This window comes from Vipera berus (genome assembly GCF_964194415.1).
Source record: "Vipera berus genome assembly, chromosome: 8".
Taxonomy (NCBI): domain Eukaryota; kingdom Metazoa; phylum Chordata; class Lepidosauria; order Squamata; family Viperidae; genus Vipera; species Vipera berus.
The window spans coordinates 26,076,448-26,094,953 of NC_138211.1; the positions used below are offsets into that span (position 1 = coordinate 26,076,448).

Sequence of the window (18,506 nt, forward strand, 5' to 3'; positions counted from 1 at the left end):
GGAAGCACATGAGAACATTATCCATCCCCTAAAAAGTGTTTCTCAACCTCAGCAATATTCAAGATCTGGGGGCTTCAAGGTGCTGAGGTTGAGAACCTGTCTTAAAATGCTACACCTTGCCTCCCACAGCTTAGGCTGCTCGACAGGGTGGAATAAAAGAGCTGACCCACAACTGGTGCCCAACTGCTTCACACACACACACACACACACATGTCCCTGCCTACCGAACAATCCACCGTCTACATCTATCTGCAGTATCTCCACCAATCCTTACGTCTGGCTTCAAGACCACACAAACACCTTCAGATGACGGTTGCTCAAGAAATGGGCGGGCCAGGGCTTGGATCCAGGTCCTACAAGGCTTTCTGAAAAGATGCTGTGCACCATCCTGCGGCCTCTTCTGATTTCCCTTGATGCCGTTGAATTCCTTGTTAGCTCCCTTGCCTAACGATACTTCCAGCCCCGTAGCAAAACTAGGGTGTTGATGGTCAGGGTTGCAGGCAAAACAGCCTGTGCGGAACAGGTAATGTAACCCACCTTCCTCATCAAGGACAACGTTCAGTTCAAAGGATTCGTCTACACGTATGAATTTACATGTTTGGTCTAAGCCCTGCTTTCAGAAGACTTTAGTCAGAGCCTTTTTGAAAGGGTAAACTATGACACTCTCTTCACTTCCTGTACTTATTTTTCTGTTGCATTTTGGTATCAGGCCATGCTGTGAGTGGAGGTGGGGAGAACACCTCTCTGTTTATTAGAAAACCCCCCAAATCAAACAAGGTTTTCTGGAGCTGAGTAGACTGACGCCAACAATGGCAAGAGTCCTAGTTCTGCTCAGGGGGATCCCCACTGCAGCTGCCTTCTAGCCAACATTATTTTCACCTTCATCAATATACACCCAAATTCTGTCCATACATGTGCCAGCTCACTTCCTTCCTGCCACACCTTTCCTTACATAGAAACCATAACAAGCCTCCATCTAGTTTAAAGCAGATTTCCCCAGCGTTTCCGGCTTTGCAGACTGGGGGGAGGGGGGAAGGGGGGGGGGAGACAGGGGGATGGTTCCACATAAGCAGCCATCAAACACACCTGCCGCTCATGCCAATGACAAGTGTGCACACACTCACCTGCTCTTCATGCCAGGAGGATGCGTGTGCTTGTCGGCCATTTCCGTGGCCCGGTTGCAATCCCCTCATGGCCCACTAGTGGGCAGCGGGCCACAGGTTGGGGACCCCTGGATTAGAGCATCTGCAGGAGCAACAGGACAGAAGACAAGCCTGCTTTGCTGTTCCTGCAGACACCAGCTTCAGCTAGCTTCCTTTCAGAAGCAAACTCACGTTGTGCTGATTTTCTGGACAGCAAACGGTTTGGCATCATGAAAAGCGATTCTGCCTCCCTTTCCTTGCATGCAGGGACCCATGTAGCTATTCACACATCCTGAAGCACACGGGGCTCTGGCCTTCTCGTTCACGAACAGGTGCTGGGAAGGAAGCCAGCAACAGGTGGCGTTGTCTTCTCTACATGTAGGGGATGTACAGGGGGGGGGGGGAGATCAGGATGGGAATGAGGTTAAGATCCCAGCCGATCCTCTTCCCAGACACTCTGCCTCCCTGGAGAGGTTTCCAGGCCCAGAACGCTCCTGGTGCCTCCACAATCTCAAGCCATGCAGCTCAAAGGGACGATTCTTGGTTCTGTCAACTGTCTTAAAAACTCAAGATGACAAGAGAGCAAAGAGGACAGGAGAATTAGCAACCTCAACCATGTCCCTGCGCCAGTTAGGTCCAGGGCGTAATGCAATTTTCTCCAGATTGTAACCTCCATAGGGCTAGAGTTCCCACAATTCTCCACCAATCTCTGGCCGTGATAGCTGAAGGATGCTGGGAGTTGAAGGTATCATATATCAAGAGGGGGCAAGAATGGGTGAGGCTGTTTGGACAGTCACAAGCTTTCAACCTTAGACATTTCTCATGCTGCAAGGAGAGGAATTCCCTTCCCTTCCTCTCAAAAGCACGCTCAAGGGAGACAGCCTTTATTACCAGACAGACCTGAACTCCTGACACAGCTGCATTGGTGGCCAACACTGGCCGTCTCCAGCCTCCAAGATTTCCCCCACCAGCCAGCCTTTGCTAAGGATTTTGGGAGCTGAAGTCCACACATCTGTAAGGGCCAAAAAAGTCTGCATCCGTGGGAAACAACACTGCCGTCCAGAAACACAGCTTCAAATCCTATCGATTTCTAATACATCTGAGCAAAAAGAAAAAGAAATCACCAATTCAGGTCAGAAAGAAAGCTAATCTGACCGAATGGTCCCTGTTACCAGATATTCACCTATATTCCAACACTTGAAAAAACAAGCATGTTCTTCTCTGTACAGATTTTTCTGCTGTCACGTGAAACCTCCCGTCTTGCTAGGAGTGCAACCATTAGCAGATAATGAAGAATTTCATATCAGACCAAAAAAAAAACAACAGATAAAGAACTTTCTAAACTGCACGACATCCAAGACTGAAGCCAGCCCTGCATATATGACTGCTCTGGCTGGGCTGCCTCTGCTCTTCAAAGCACCCTCACTCAACCTGAGCCCTCTTTAAGATGGGCTGAATTATGGTTTCTGTTATCCCTAACTAGCATGATCAGTAGTCCCACTCGTTGGGGATTGTGGAAGTTGCAGTCCTTCCTTTTCTGGAAGCATCAAGGTGGGCAAGCGTGCGTCTTAAATTTTCAGGAGGCCGAGTCTTTGGTTTCAGTAGTCAAATATTTCTGTATTTTGTACACCTTCTTTTTTTGCCAAAATGAAATTCTTTTTATAATTTATTTCTAAGTTGCATAAGATGTGAGCAATATTTTTTAATATATATTTCTGTAATCTTTGGGGGATTTTTTTTTCCTGCCAGGAATCTCTTTTCTAATCTAATGAAGCTCTGTTTCATTAAGGTAAAGATGCAATAATTACCTCTTCAAATAGGAAGAAAAACTGTTATCTTTTCTGATTTTTTTAAAGAGGAATCCCAGAACAATTTGACTCGGACCCTCCTCGCTAGCTGCATTTCTATGATGCAAGGAAGAATGAGCAAATACTACAGCATCACAGGCTTGCATGAACAGAGCGGAGGCCGCAAGCCTATTGACACAAAACAGTGCCAGGACTAGCTGTTTAAAGGGAACAGAAATTTCTTTTCCAAACAATCCAGTTTGGGAAGTTCTGCAATCTTGTAGCATTTCTGTACAGGGAAATGGCCAAGGCGCACACACGTGCACATACACACACACACACACAGACGGAGGCACACACGCTTCCCAACCACCAAGAATGCAAATTGCTACCTGGCAAAAAAGAGTTGCTGAGCAGCTCCTGGGGAAGCCAGCATGGCCGGCATCTTGGTTATTCTGGTCTCGACAGTTTGGTCAAATGATACAACCACGTTGGCTACATAGCACAGTTCAGGAAGGGAACGTCGGTGCACAAGCAGGCCCCTTTCCTTTTCTGAGCTACAGAGTAGTATCTCTCCCCCCCACCCCCCGTTGGCCGCTTCCTTTCTCCCATCTCTCTGTCCACCTCACCCTGGGGGAAAAACAAATGAGACCCCCACCCACCCCCAGGAGGAGAAAACCCCCAAGCATAGCTCTGAAGGGAAGGCTGCGTTCTGAAAGACTCAGCCAAGTCGGTTCCTCTGCGCCCCAATTTCTTCCAAGCGAAGCCCTCTCTCCTGTCTGCTCAGAAGCAGACAAACTGTCCCACGCAAACCACCGACACGACCCCTTTGATATGGAAGAAAGGGGAAAGTAAGAGGGGCTCAGCTTGGTTATTGTGCTAGACCAGGCAAGGTGGATAGGTGGGCAGGGATCCTATGGCGGGGGGTGGGGGGGTGCTCGCCCTTATTCAGTCACAGCCCGGGGGCCGAGCTGTCTACGCGTCCTCAGAACCGGGAAGCACCCCCCTGTCGAGCAGGTGAGCCTTTAGCGTATTGAAGATGTTCAGCTGTTGATCAGGCCGCAGCGTTAAGAGCTGCTGGATCAGCTTGCTCGGATTGGGGCCCCTGGAAAGAAGAACACAAGAATGGGGGTGGTCAGATAGACTGTTTCTACCAGAATGGTAGGAGGCTCACTCCCCTTGCTTCCCATTCAAACCAATCCTTATACAGCTCACTGGGGGGGTGTCCCAGTTCTACTTTTCAGGTGTTGATGACCACAAAGCTGCCAGCAACTCAGTCCGAACTCTGTGAAACAGGAGTTCTGTGTGGTGTTTACTTCACAACCTTTACCTGATAAAGCTGGCAATATACACATTGACAAAGGTGGCCATCAAATACTGGCAGTCAAATCGATCCATGATGCCCCCATGCCCGGGGATGGTGTTGGCAAAGTCCTGCCAATTAAAAGAAAACGTTTTATTCAGCCTTCATGAATTCCAATATTCAATCCATGAGAAAATTAGGAAAAAAAACTGAACACTAGCGGAACCTATATCACTGAAAGCTAGAGTTGGAAGGGGTACTTGAGGACATCCAGTCCACCCCATACCCCCAGTGCAAGAATGCAAAATAAAGCATCCCTGATCCAGGACTATATCTAGCTATACTCCTCACTCAGCTTCACAGGGGTGTAAAGCACAGCAAAACTGAAGCAAGCAGCCCACTTTCACTTAGCAACTGCTCACTAAGTTGCTGGTCCCGACTGTGGTTGTTAAACAAGGATTCCCAATTAGAAACGAGAAGAACTGTGATTTCTACTCCTTCTTTAGGCTCAAGAAGCTGGCCGGATGTCTTGGGTCAGTCCCTCTCTTTGCCCACCCACCTCTAAGGGTTGCTGTTGAGAAGGGAGCAGGACAACCACCACAATGATTGTGCACCATAAAGACATCAATTTAATCAATAATAAAACATCTCTTCCAAGAAACGCAACAGAAGAATTTGATCAGACTAAAAACAGTTTTACAACCGCTGGGACGCTGCTACTGCTGCCCAGCTGGGACCTACCTTGATTTTGAACGCTCTTTTGAAACCGCTGGCGAAGAAACCCCCAAAAGGTCCAATCAGGGATGCAAAAGTGGAGAGGGCAATACTGTGGATCTGGAAGGGATACATCCGGACAGTCTTCTGCAGGAAGGAAAACGGGCCAGGTCAGTGGCATGCCTCACACCTTGCTCCTCGGGGCTCAGCTTTCTGGCCAGTTTATTGGTTCACTACGAAGAGCTCCTGTTTTGCCAACAGGGCCTCATGAACTTCCAACAGGAGTGTCAAGCGTGGGGAAATCAGAAGATCCAGGCAGTTCAAATAAATATATAGGTTTATTGCAAGCTTAAGCTCTCTGCAAGAATCTGAGCTACCAAAGGTCAAAGCAAATTGGCAGTAAATGAGAACCGATGGAATTCAAAGTGGGCTGGACTTAGATGTCTTGTGGACACGAAGGAACTTGAGGCTGATGACGTGCTTGACCCCTCCCTTGTGCTCAGTCTGGTCATCTCCTACAACAGGGCTTTTCAACCAGTGGTACGGGTACCACCTGTGGTACACTGGCACCTGGTAGGTGGTACGCAACCATCCTAGAAAAGTGGTAGTGGGAGAGGGGAATGAGCTGAACCGGTGGCAGCACCGCACAAGACTGAGGAAGAGATGGCTGGAGCTGCAGAGCTGTCAGGGCTGAGCAAAAGCACCAAGATCAGCGCTTTTTCGGGGCTGTCAGGGCTCAGTGGAAGTGCTGATCCTGGCACTTCTGTTGAGCCCTGAAGAAGCGCCGATCAGCTGGAATGTTGCAGCATCTCCAGGGTCTTGTGATTTACATTCAGATGCTTGGCAACTGATTCATATTTATGACGGTCACAGTGTCCCAGGGTCATGCGAAGTGACCAAAACCTGCTGAAACCACCCAGCAAATGGGGGAATAAAAACCAAACACCCCCCACCCCACCCCCACTGCCAATCCTCAAGAGAAATGCTCACAACAATGAAAACCTCAGACAGGAGGAAGAGCGCTGCCGGGCGGGGAGGGAGGTGTCTTGCTCGGCTGTGGCTTGGGGGGGGCACTTTTTTCAGTGCCATTGTAATTTCGAACAGTCACTAAGCGAACTCTTGTAAGTTGAGGGCTACTGTACTTCATCACTTTTTTGTCATCAAGTTTTTGACACCTTGCTAGGCAACTGGTGGTACTCGGATGTTGTCATATCCTAAAAGTGGTACAGTGGGTGAAAAGGTGGAAAAGCCCTGTCCTACAAGATGTGTTAGTATTAATCACATCGTCCGAGTTTGACCATCATTATCTGAAGTCAAATTAAAGGCCAAAGGCTCATTTATGAGAGGAATTAAACCAAAAATCTAATATGGTCTGGAACTCAGCCCTAGGTTCTGTGGGATGTCTTCAGGGCCTCTGTTTGCATTTATCCCTTAGTTCAATTTTGGCTGATTCTCTGAACTTGGGTTCCAACCATAATGTGATTTGGCACCCTGCACCGTCCTGACCCAACCTTGGAGGTCAACAGTGAGACACTGATGGACTGAATCTTATTTTGGCACACGCGCGCGTGCACACACACACATTCTTAATATATTAAAATATATTGAGAAATGTATACGCATACACACACATACATATATCCTGTTGTAAGTCTTACAAAAGGCTTAAGATCTTATCTGCCCATTTAGCTCCCTCCTAAAATGAGAAATATTCTCCGAAAGTTCTTTTTAGGGGTTGGAGAGTTTTAGGGACCAAAATGAAAATAATACCTATTTCACCCCTTACTCCACCCCAGAAATACAATATGATGGTCATAATCCCCCCGCCATATAGCTTGTGAAAAGGAACACACATTTTAGCAATTTTACAACACTAACAGGGCAAGCTGAGTTCCTGACTCTAAAAGCTTACCCAGCCAATCACAGACTGAAGCACCAGTGGGATGTTATATTCTTGCAGCTGGAAAAGCTCCGAAGGCTGACAGTCCACAGTGAAGCTGTTGGTGTCGTTGTTGAATTCAACTGGACAGATAAAACATCTGTATCCGGACATCAAGTACGACAGCTTGGTTGTGATTGATGGAAGAACAGAAGCATCAGAGAATTAATTTCTGCCATGGTACGTAAACATAGATCAAACTCACATACACGGAAACCAGAAGGGATATTTTTTTAAGGCTTAACTACAAATAGTTTCAGTTAACTATGGTAATTGGGACGGGATTTCTGTCACTAAACTTTACATGGTTGTAAAGCACACGGTCATGTGGCTGAATCACTTAGCAACAGCAATTCCAGCAGTCCCTGTTATCATTCAGTGAGGATCACAAGTCATTAAGCAAGGGTGTCCTGTCGGCTTCCAGCAACCCAAGTCAATGGGGAAGCCATCAGGAAGTCGCAGGTAGCTCACAAGCAGGCTGATGGGCAGGTTAAGAGGCTGGGAGGGTGGGGGCAGGCGAGGATTTGGCATAGCGAGCGCACCACAAGGTTTGGGGCGGCGGCGGCTGGGCACGAGAGACTCCCCCTAGTGATTCTTGACCTTCCCTGCTGGCTTCCCCATTGTCTGGGGAAAGGGAGAGGGAAGGTTGCAAATGGTGATCACATGACTGCAGGGGTGCTGGGATTGGTGAAACTTCTCAGGCCAGTTTTAAATACCTCTCGTTCAGTGCTATTGTAACAGAATAATCACTGAACGAGTGGTTGTTAACTGAGGACTATTTGCATAATACTCTCAAGTTGGTAGATTAAATTGACCATTAAACCTTTTTGCTTAATAAAGGTGGAATTTCTTTCAAGCTAATTTCAGCTGGGCACGTCCGTGGAATTTTCATGGCAGCAACCTGGAAGACTTTTGCCACTACTTTCTTTCAAGATGTTGGGTTAACTTTCCCATCTTTTTTTACTGTCCTGGAATTTTGGTAGGAATCCAAATTTAAGCATCCCAGACAGTCTTCTAGTGGCTCACCACCCAGTGAATGGAAGCCCACCTGTCAGACCCTTAATATATTTCTTTCTTATGTCCTCATTTTCGGGTTCTGCCGTTCTATTGGGGGGAGGGGGACCTAGGGGTCTTCTGCAGTGTGCTTCCTTTGCTTTGTTCTATCTTCTTTGAAGCATCTTTCTTGAGGTGTGAAAGGAATGTGCCTCCGGCCATCTGCCTTATCACCAGGTGGAGGGGAAGAAACTGCAGAGAGACCTGACAGCCTTATCGGTTCTTTCCCTTAGCACATGGATTGGTTCAATTCAAACCAGCCAGATGGACAGTTGGGTTGGGGTCTGAAAAGGCTCTTTTAATGTAACGTTTCGTGGGGGAAATCCTCAGATCCTGCCTTACTCTCCTGCTATCAAGACCTTCCAATAAAAGTTCCTGTTGAGACTATGCAAGTTTCAAGAGTTCTGCTTTCTTGGGAGAATTAACTGAGGCAGGTCCTTACACCACCACATATCTGAGACATCCAGTCTATTGCTCAACTCTTAATGTTGGGAGGATTTTTCAAACATTGAAACTGGAATTGAACTGCCTGAGATTTAAATACGTTATTCTGGAACGATGGAGAACAAAAAACCTATTTTTATCCTTCCTCGTGGTTCTCATGAAGAAACACACACAGTCCCTGTAGTCCCTCTTAGTGTTCAAGCTATCCTAATTCAAAAAATGTGTTGTCTGCTCACATCTTTTCCAGTTTGAATAAGCCTCTCCTTGTGCATTTCCCGGTGGACGTTGCACCCTGTGGATCAGACCTGTCTAATACAGCAGTGTCCAAATTCTTTCTTTTCCCCTCTCAACTGCATGGCTCTTATTAAAGTAAAGCAAATACTTACTAAAAGGCCAAACACGACAGTGGCAAAGAATCCTCCAATGAACCCTTCCCAGGTTTTCTTTGGGGACAACTGCAGATTCAAAAAAAACAACCAAAAAGGAATGAATCAATAAATAGAAAAAGAGGGGGGAAACAAGCAGGAAGCTGAGGACCAAAACATGCAAGATTTCCAAAACTGAAACAGAGGAGAAGAACTAGGAGTGTCATGATAGCAGCCTTCCAATATTTGAAGGGCTGTCACAGAGAAGAGAGGGTCAACCTATTCTCCAAAGCACCTGAAGGCAGGTCAAGCAGTAATGGATGGAAACTAATCAAGGAGAGAAGCAACCTGGAACTAAGGAGGAATTTCCTGACCTTGAGAACAATTAACCAGTAGAACAACCTGCCTCCAGAAGCTGTGAATGCTCCAACACTGGAAGTTTTTAAGAAGAGACTGGACAGCCATTTGTCTGAAATGCCTGAGCAGGGGGTTGGACTGGATGACCGCCAAGGTCCCTTCCAACTTTACTATTAGGATTATAATCAGTGAAACAGCCTGCCTTTAGAAGTTGTGGATGCTCCAACACTGGAGATTTTTAAGAAGAGATTGGACAAGCATTTGTCTGAAATGGTACAGGGTTTCCTGCTTGAGCAGGGGGTTGGACTAGAAGACCTCCAAGGTCCCTTCAAACTCTGTTATTCTGTATTCTTATGCTACCCCATCAGCTGGAGTGGATCGTGGATGACTCTGGTCTTAACTGAAGCCCAAGTCTGACTCCTGCAGATGTTCCAAGCGCCCCAGATATGAACAGACCTTGATCAGCGGGGTGCGTCCAAAGAAGAATCCAAACATGTACGCCATGATGTCATTGCAGATGACACAGGAAATTGGGACAATAAACCTACACAGGATCCAATGTGGGTAAAAGGGAGAATTTGCTTCAGTAACGGTCAGATAATAAAACTGCCAACTGAGAGGGTTGTTCGCTTGGACCAGGGGTAGGCAACCTTGGCTCTTTTATGACTGGTGGACTTCAACTCCCAGAATTCCTGAGCCAGCATGGCTCAGCTTCGAAACCTCTCCCTTTCCCCTCAGCGTGGCTGGCTCAGGAATTCTGGGAGTTGAAGTCCACGAGTCATAAAAGAGCCAAGGTGGCCTACCCCTGGCTTGGACGGTCCTGGTTGGGAAACTGAAAAGCTCTAACCCTCTGGAGGATACCAGGCCAGAGAAGGCGGTTTTAGACAGAGAGAGCATTTGTCCTAAACATCCAGCAAGACTCTTTAAAAAGCTTTGCCCCCCCCCCTTTCCTTGGAAGACGCTCCCTATTATCTCCCCAATGCTATTTGTCTTTTACAAAAATATAACAATATTTTATTTGATACAAATAAAATATCCTGGTTTTTAAGAATACAGGTACCATCAGACCTGACCAAACCACCTTTGCACCTGCTGCGTTGCGCCCCTTCCAGCTGGAGGAAGCTCCTGTGCCGCAAAAGTGCCTTGCAGGTTCCTATGCACCTAAAGGTGGTTTGATAAAAGCCCCCCCCCGAATGGTTGCAAAGAGGCCCGAATGGCCATTTCTTCACCCAGAGCTGAACCAAGAAATGCCCATCAGCTTTGACCCCCCCCTCTGACTCCCCCCCTCGATGGTCAGAGCTGGGCTGCCAAATGGGGGGGAGCAATATTCAGAAGCACTTTGCATACCGATATCTGATGTGCATCTTTTACACCATGCTCAAGCGAGGGAAAAGCTTTTGGAAAACACTTCAAGGAAAATGTGCTTGTGGCTTAATGCACAACAGCTACCGCTCAAAACCCCAAAGGGGCAATTCCCTGATTGTTAGTAAGAGCAGACGCAGCCGCCGAGAGAAGCTTCCGGACTGGACAGGAGGGTCTTTTGCTCTGTGGAGACTGGAAGCAGCCTAGAGACCCCAGCCCATGAAGCCTTCCCCCCCTTCAGCCAGAGACCCGTGAAGCCTTCCTCTCCGTAGGACCCATCAGGCAGCAGCTACATGCACAAGGTCTCTCTACGGGATGCTACCACGCCCATCCTCCCCAGCCAGGGGACATCGTACCCCGCCCGCTACGCTGACTCACCAGATCATTCCTTCAAATAGGTTGTGAATGATGAGGTGCGACTGGGTAACAACTATTAGCAAAGTCACATGGGTCCAGCCAAACTAGAAAGAGAGAACATGCAGTCCAGTTTGGAGAGGAAAATATTTCTTAGAGACAAGCCAAAATGCTAAGAATATACACGCTACATATATATCTATATCTATATCTCTGCACGTATATATGAAAGAGGGAAAAGAGGGGGAGGAGAGAGATGGTGGGTACAGCCAAACTCCCACTGGGGTTTCTTTTTTTTCAATGCTTTTGTAGTATTTCTGAGCAAAACCAGAAAGATACAGTAGTCTTCAACTTACAACTGTTCTTTTAGCGACCGTTCAGTTACAACAGCACTAAAAAGAGTGACTTACAACTGGTCCTCCTACTTATGACTGTAATGACATCCCCCATGACCACATGATCCAAATTTGGGTGCTTGGCAACTGGCATTTACCATGGTTGCAGTATCCCGGGATCATCCGATTGCCATTTGCCATTTTCCCAGCTGGCTTCCAACAAAGTCAAGGGGAGGAGTAGGTTTCACTTAACAACTGCAGTGACTCACTGAACAACTGTCCTGGTTAGCAACAGAAATTCTGGTCGCATTTGTATGCCCTCAGTTTGTAAGACAACGGCCAAAGAGTCTTGAAGGAGATTTAAAGACTTTTCCTGCCGGTGTTGTGCTGGGTCATTAATTACAATTAATGTGAGAGGCTCTCCAGTTCATCTTCTGGATGACGGACTTTCTTCATTAAGCATCTTTTAAACTTGCCCCAACTAATGATCTGATTTTTTTGGGGGGGCACCCCTCTACAGACAATGATGTTTCCTTTTTGGACAAATTGCAAGGGCAGCTTTTAGCAAGGCGAGTGAGGAGAAGACAGGCCATCGTGCTCCTCATCTCTGAATACAAAGGCAACTGCAGCGCTGCTCTTAAGATAATCTTCCCTTCATTGTCCAATCTTTGGAACAGCAGGCTCCACTTCTGCATGTTTCTCCGTTCTTTCTTTCCAAAAGCCATTAAGCAAAATGTACAGTTCAGAGCCCGAGAACAAGGTGGGTCCCAATCCTCAAAGCCAACCAACCAGAGGAGAAGGGTGTCCTCCATTTTAGCTCTCCATCCTGGTTGGTGGTGGCTCTAAAGAGCAAGGATAGCGTGTGTGAACTTTGGTTCCTTGCCTGGGTGTGGATTCAATGAATGGCTCGGAAGAGAAAATCAGCAGAATACGGCTGAAGAGAGAGCTGGCGACATGTGACCTTAAAAACAGCAGTTCCTAGAGCAATGGTGTTTGACAGGAGGATTCCACAGAGTAGGGTCAAAAACGTCAAGATGGCTCCCTTGCCGTGCGTATCCTGACCTCAACCTGTCAATAGCCCTGGCTCCGGAAGCCACTTGCAAAGCGTGGGTGGTTCCCAAGCCAGAGATGGCCACTTGTACACCTACCACAACCACTGGCTTCAAGGTCATAAAAGTATTGTGCAGGGGTCACTGCAAAGGAAGGGAAGGGTCAAAAATAGCAAAGATAGCAGCTGTACCCATGAGACCAAAGCCGCTCCCTTTTTCTATATGCATTGTACATGTGATGCGTATTAAAAAGAGCCAGTGGCTCAATTGCCCAGGCGCTACCACCATTGTTAGCTGTTTGACATGCCTGGGACAATTCTGGCCCTGCACCAAATATGTGTTAATTTGGCTAGGAGGGTGAAGAAACATTAAGTGCAAATCCCTGAAATTTTGTCTGCACAATTTTGTACTGAGGGTGGGCAACCCGCTCTTCAATCTGGCTTCTTTCTCAGCTGCATTAAAGATTCAAATCTAGCTGGGCCGTGAGGTTTCGCCATGATTTATTGTCATGCACAGACTGAGAAAGTTAATGGTCAGCTCTTTGAGGTAGTCTAGAGAAGCAGCACACCTAGAAGGACTTGCATCATTTTACTGTAAGGTACCAGTAACAGAATCCTGCAAGTCTAAAAGCAGAACTCTCCCCCGTCCCCTTTATAATCCAAGAAACTGGGGGGGTGTCCTTTCTGAGATGCTTCCCACGCCCCCATTCCCTCCTCTTATCTGACTACTAACTGGTCTGCAGCGCTTCCTCCTGTCTCCCAAGGCCATTCCCACCTACCATTACATTAATGCTGCCTGCTACTACAGCTAGTTCTCTACTTACAACAGTTCATTTACTGACCGTTCCAAGTTACATCGCTGAAAAAAGTGACGTATGACCGTTTTTCACACTTAACCAACCACCACAGCAATCCCCATGGCCATGATCAAAATTCAGATGCTTGGCAATTGACTCACACTTATGACAGTCGCAGTGTCCCCTTTTGCAACCTTATGACCAGCAAAGTCAACGAGGAAGCCAGTGTCACTTAACAAACATGTTATTAATTTACTAACTGCAGTGACTCGCTTAACAACTGTGGCAAGAAAAGCCGTAAAATGAGAGAAGACTCATTTAACGAATGTTTCACTTAGCAACGGAAATTCTGGGCTCAGTTGTGGTTGTTAAGTTGAGGACTACCTGCATGTGACTCATCATTGCACTGCAAATATGGAGACCATTCTGCTTCTTGATGTGCACTCAGTAAGCACCAATTGCAAGCACTGTCAAGGTGGAGCTGCCCAGATAAAAAAAGCACTCTGAATTGACCTTCCTGCAATCCAGGCCTGCCTAGAACCTTCACAAGTTTCAGAAGGGCCTCGTCCACTCCAAGAACCCAGGGCTTCCTAAGTTCTCTTCGCTATGGCAGACAAGCATCCTGTCCAAAATATCTGGAATGGACCAACATGAGGAAAGGGGCTTTTTAAAAGAGTGAACAAGGACCTTCCAAGGTCCTGGAAGCTCCTCGCCATCAAGGGCCTTCAGACTTTACCTTTATGGAAAGACACCCTACGACATCTTGCCATAAAGGGCAGGAGACCAGATTATCTGAAAGGTGATCTCCATCCATATCATTTTCCAAACCTTTTAAGACACACAAGGATGGAGTACAGCTCTCTAGGCCTTCCCAGTGGTGGCCCCATAGCCACACATGTCCCTTTCTCAAGGATGTCTTCGGCTGTCTTGCTGACTGGTTCTCACTATGGAATAAAGCAGGAAAGCGGAGACTCTGGCTCCCCCACATCCCCTGACAGCCTCTGCTTATCCCTCTTGCAAAGCTCTATATCTAACCACACTATTTACTTTACTTCTGTTTTTGAAACCAGTTTATCATAGATGGTTATTACCATGAAGTCTGTATTCAGCTTTGCAATACTGTCACACCCTAACTTTATGGTGGAAGATTGAAGCCCCACAGGCTGTAATTTTTATTTTGAATAATTACCGTAATCTAAACCTAAATAATTAAAGTTGAGGACCAGGTGGTTATTTGCTAAAGTGAATTTGCTTTGCAAGTTTTTGGTCTGCTTCCCTCTAGGACAGTTCTTCTCAACTCTGACAATTTTAAGAGGCGTGGACTTCAAGCTGAAATGAAACGAGTTGAAGTCTCATCTCAAAAGTTGCCAAGGATGAGAAATACTGTTCTAAGAAATTGGAAGAATTTGATTTTCGAACTCTCCACTGAGGTAACTCATTAGTTAACCTACTTACTGAACGTCCATGTTTAACAGACTGAAGTACTACAAACCAGTACTACAAACCCCAGACATGAAGTGCAAATAAAAGAAAAAAAGGATATTTACGAGGGCTGAATGTTGAGATGCTGAGAACCAAAGATGCCAAGGAAGCTTTCAGATCATCTAGAAACCCAGGAGTTGTGGGTTTCTCCACTCAAGCAAAACCTCTAAGATTAAGGTTTGTTGTTGTGTCCGCATGCCAATTTTGTGTCCATTTCCATCTCTCTCTTCCTCTCAGTTCCCCCCACTCCCAGGTGGGCTATTAACTCTGAAAACACGGAATCCATTTACATAATCTTACCATGTAGAACTGAAGACGATAATGCTTTTTGACCAGGCTCAGCACGAACATGCAAAAACCTGCAGTAGAAGAAAGAAAATGGAATTTAGGGGGAGCTAGCTCTCCACCTGCTCACCCACAAGGGAATTGACAAGGCCCAATTAGCACTTCTGATCCCAGTGTAGTTGGAGAGAAGACATTGTTTTGTACCAGCCTGCTACCAGCCCTGCAGAAAAGGCAGGGACAACCCCTTTTACAAGAAGGCAAGAGGCTGGAACAAAGCCTGCCAAATTTATGGATACAAAAGCAAACAGAACAAGACACGAACCATGAAACAGGAGCTATTCAAGCAGTTGCCTTCAGCAAACCAGCCCTCCCACGCATTCCCCTTTTATACAGTTCAGGGCATGGCTTTTCTCTGCCTCCTTCCGAGGTGCCCCATTGCCTTCCTCTGTTTACTCCTGATTGACTGCCTCCTGCGTCGGGCGTCCTTGAACAGGGCCAGCTGTGGGTCATCTTCATCCACGCTGTCAGGCTCACACAGCTGGGTCTGCGTCATGACCAGGTGGGCAGGTGGGAGGGGCCTGGCTGAGGGCTCTCATCAGCAAGCTCTCCAACCCCCTCAGCAAGCTCTTCAACACCCCCCTCCTCCTCTGAGTCATCCGACCCAACTGCCAAACCCACAGGCTGACCCTGAATCACAACAGACATAGATACACACCTTACATGAGGAGCAACACCACCATTTGCCTCTGAACCACAATTCGGTTTCAGAAACCACAGCCTCCCTGTGGGCTCCAGGCACATAACCCCAAATCATTGCCCAAACTGGAAATGTTTGAACTTTAGAGGCAAAATGGTCATTTTCAGATGCACAGCACTTTTCTCTCTCTCTTTTGGTGTGAGGGGGATAAAGTTGCAAACTAGCTATGTTCAGCATTCAAAAACCTTATGTCAGACCAGATTAAGAAACAAACAGTCTAAAACTACTTTCATTGGAATAATTAGAGTAACAGAGTCTATAGGTCTGAATGCATTTCCCCCTTCCTTCCCTTCGTCTTCACGAGAACCAAGTAGGGGCTGTTCTGAGTCATTTTCTCACATTACTTTCTTAGAACTGACGCAGCCACACACACCCCTTATCTGACCATTGCTTCGGTGGCAGCTCTCCTTCCTGTCCTTCAAGGGCATTCCCTATGCTCGCTACAACTGATTTCCTCTATTTTTTTTGACATTCCCTAATGCAGGAAACTCCCCCAAATAAATAAGCTGTTCAGATGAAACCACCATCATGTATGTGCACCCTGAGGCTGAAAGGAATGAAAAACATACAAAAACCCAATTGGAACAGGACCCCTGCAATATCCCAGGAAGATTAGGAAGGAGTCAGAGTGATGGGTCTTGATGGGTGTTGCTGCTCTGGATATATGCTGGGAAGAAGCTGGATGGCTTTGAGAAGACCTTCCCGGCAGCCTTTTTTTGTCTTCCCCGGATTAAACTCACAATGTTACATCCCCTGTGTTCTTAAGTAGCCTCTCCTGCACAAACCCAGCCACGTGTTCTGCTACCAGCTCCGCCTGGGTCCAGCCATTGTTCACACTGTTCATGAAGGATGAGAATCACCAGGGCAGGAGGCCCAAGCATTAGATTCCACTCTGCCGGGATCTCAGACCTCAGAGCTTTGCACAGGAAGCCTGTAGTCAGCCAGAGGAAGAAAGTCTCCTTCCTGTTGTCAATGCTGCTAACATCGGATGTTCTTGCTTGACAACATAGGGAGACGTAGCCTTCCTTTAACTCGTATATATATTTTTAGAGCTAGAATTAGTGGACGCTGGGGGAGGGAGAACGTATCTCAAGACTGTTTGTAATAAGAGAAGAGAAGAATTTGGCGGGTTGTTAAACAGGGAGGGAAAGTTTGCATTTTAAACTAATTGGAGAATGTGATTTATGATGTTTAAATTAAGGGAGGGAACTGTGTTTGATAGGATGTGTTCAGGAGAGGAGAATTCAGATCTTGGCTTCTAATATGTAGGTGCCGAAGCTATGCGAGTATAATAAAAGATTCTTTAAGGTAAACAATGCCTTGAAGTTCTTTGAAGTACTGCATTTGTCAGAACCATGACACCTGTTGTGGGATTACCACTCCTGGAAAGTATGAGGTCTGATGGTTTCATGTTTCACAAAGCCAATGAGACACGAGCGACCTTCATTTGCTCTCCCTGCCAGAACCCAGTGAGGCAAGATCCCCTTCAGAAATGCTTGCAATCCAATCCTGAACTACAGTTCCTGAATCAGTGTTGATACAGGCTGAGTTTTGCAAACATAAAGATCTCCTTATCTCCACTCCTCTTTAGCTCATCCATCCATCCTTCGCACAGCAATCTCAAACCACCTCCTGAAGACCGTTCCAGTTAGGGGCACAACAAAAACCCAGCAGGGGTGAAACGGCATGGCTCTCCTTTCCTTTTCCCACAATCCCCTACATCACCCTGAGAAAAGAATCCCCTCAAGTTTGACTCATGACTAGAGGTTATGCTGTGGCCAAGCAGAGCTTCTCACCCTCAGCAACTTTTAAGAGGTGTGAACTTCAACTCCCAGAATTCCACAGCCCGGATGCTGGGGAGCTTATCGCTAGGCAACTTGTCAGGAAGGAAGATAAAAGCCAGGACACAGTTCAGAAGTAGAGGTAGTCCTCGACTTATGACCACAGCTCAGCCCAAAATTTATGTTGCTAAATGAGAATTTGTTAAGTGAGTTTTGCCCCATTTTGCGACATTTCTTGCCGCCGTTAAGGGAGTCACTGCAATTGATAATAACAGGGTTTTTTAAGTGAATGTGGCTTCCCCATTGACTTTGCTGGTCAGAAGGTTCCAAAAGATGATCACCTGACTTTTAGGACACAGGAACGGTCATAAGTATGAACCAGTAGCCAAGCATCTGAATTTTGATCACATGACCATGGGGAGGTTGTAAATATGAAAAATGGTCAGAAGTCACATTTTTCAGAGCTGTTATAACTTTGAACAGTCACTAAGTGAACTGTTGTCAACTGAGGCCCACCTCTACTTTGTGTTTACTCCGTGCTACCTATTCACAGGAATCTGAACCACTTAGTGGTCAAGACAAATGGGCACCAGAGTCAGAGAATGTCAAAGGGCGAGTGGGGGAAGAGTTCAGTCTCTTCCAGGGCGTAGAGACCCCAAACGGACGATGCCTTTGATCCAGCCTCGGGCTCCGCCTGATCATCTCCTCCATAAACCCAAGCAGGAGATCCCAACGGTTCTGCTTACCTGTCAAATAGAGGGCAAAGGAAATGAAGCGGTGATATTTGCTAAGAATGCGTAAGGGCTCCTCCCTCTGCACCAGAGTGAAAAAATAATCTGTGGCCGTCTCGCCGTAGAAGAAGTAGTTCACACAGAGCAGGAAGTACCTGAAAAGTACATAGCCAGACTGTTACTGAGCCTTACCAGTGTCTCCACCCAAGGGATGGTTAGAATTCCCGGGGGGGGGGAGAGGCAGGGGGGCTGAACTAAAATCTATAATAGCTTTGGAGGTGTGAAGGCCTTAGCTTTTCTTTAGAGGTGGTCTCCAAATAGCTGGTCATACAAAAAAAAGCTCTGGGAGCATCTAACCAAGGATGACAACCTTCTTGGGTCACAGGAGGAAGACTGCAAAGTTCTCCACTGTTGCTTAAATTAATGTCAAGTCCCAGGGAAATCAGAAGTTCCAGGCTGTTTGAATAGGT

General features: G+C 46.8%; 2 protein-coding genes across 2 annotated transcripts in view; both read right to left on the minus strand.

Moving 5' to 3' along the window:
- Nucleotides 1-3,525, minus strand: part of ARHGAP25 (Rho GTPase activating protein 25) — a 44,859-nt gene extending 41,334 nt beyond the window's left edge. Inside the window, exon 1 of the mRNA XM_081333848.1 lies at nucleotides 1,125-3,525. The gene's annotated coding sequence lies outside the window, so the exon portion shown is untranslated. The remainder of the gene's footprint in view (nucleotides 1-1,124) is intronic.
- A 286-nt stretch (nucleotides 3,526-3,811) lies between these two features.
- The window catches only part of CDS2 (CDP-diacylglycerol synthase 2), a 42,032-nt gene continuing 27,337 nt past the window's right edge, over nucleotides 3,812-18,506 (minus strand). The window contains exons 5-13 of the mRNA XM_081333854.1: nucleotides 18,052-18,191; nucleotides 14,783-14,841; nucleotides 10,845-10,927; nucleotides 9,561-9,648; nucleotides 8,769-8,837; nucleotides 6,859-7,011; nucleotides 4,974-5,093; nucleotides 4,260-4,363; nucleotides 3,812-4,034 (exon numbers count right to left, since the gene is read on the minus strand). Coding sequence (XP_081189980.1) covers nucleotides 3,905-4,034; nucleotides 4,260-4,363; nucleotides 4,974-5,093; nucleotides 6,859-7,011; nucleotides 8,769-8,837; nucleotides 9,561-9,648; nucleotides 10,845-10,927; nucleotides 14,783-14,841; nucleotides 18,052-18,191 — 946 coding nt within the window. The 3' untranslated portion in view covers nucleotides 3,812-3,904. The remainder of the gene's footprint in view (nucleotides 4,035-4,259; nucleotides 4,364-4,973; nucleotides 5,094-6,858; nucleotides 7,012-8,768; nucleotides 8,838-9,560; nucleotides 9,649-10,844; nucleotides 10,928-14,782; nucleotides 14,842-18,051; nucleotides 18,192-18,506) is intronic.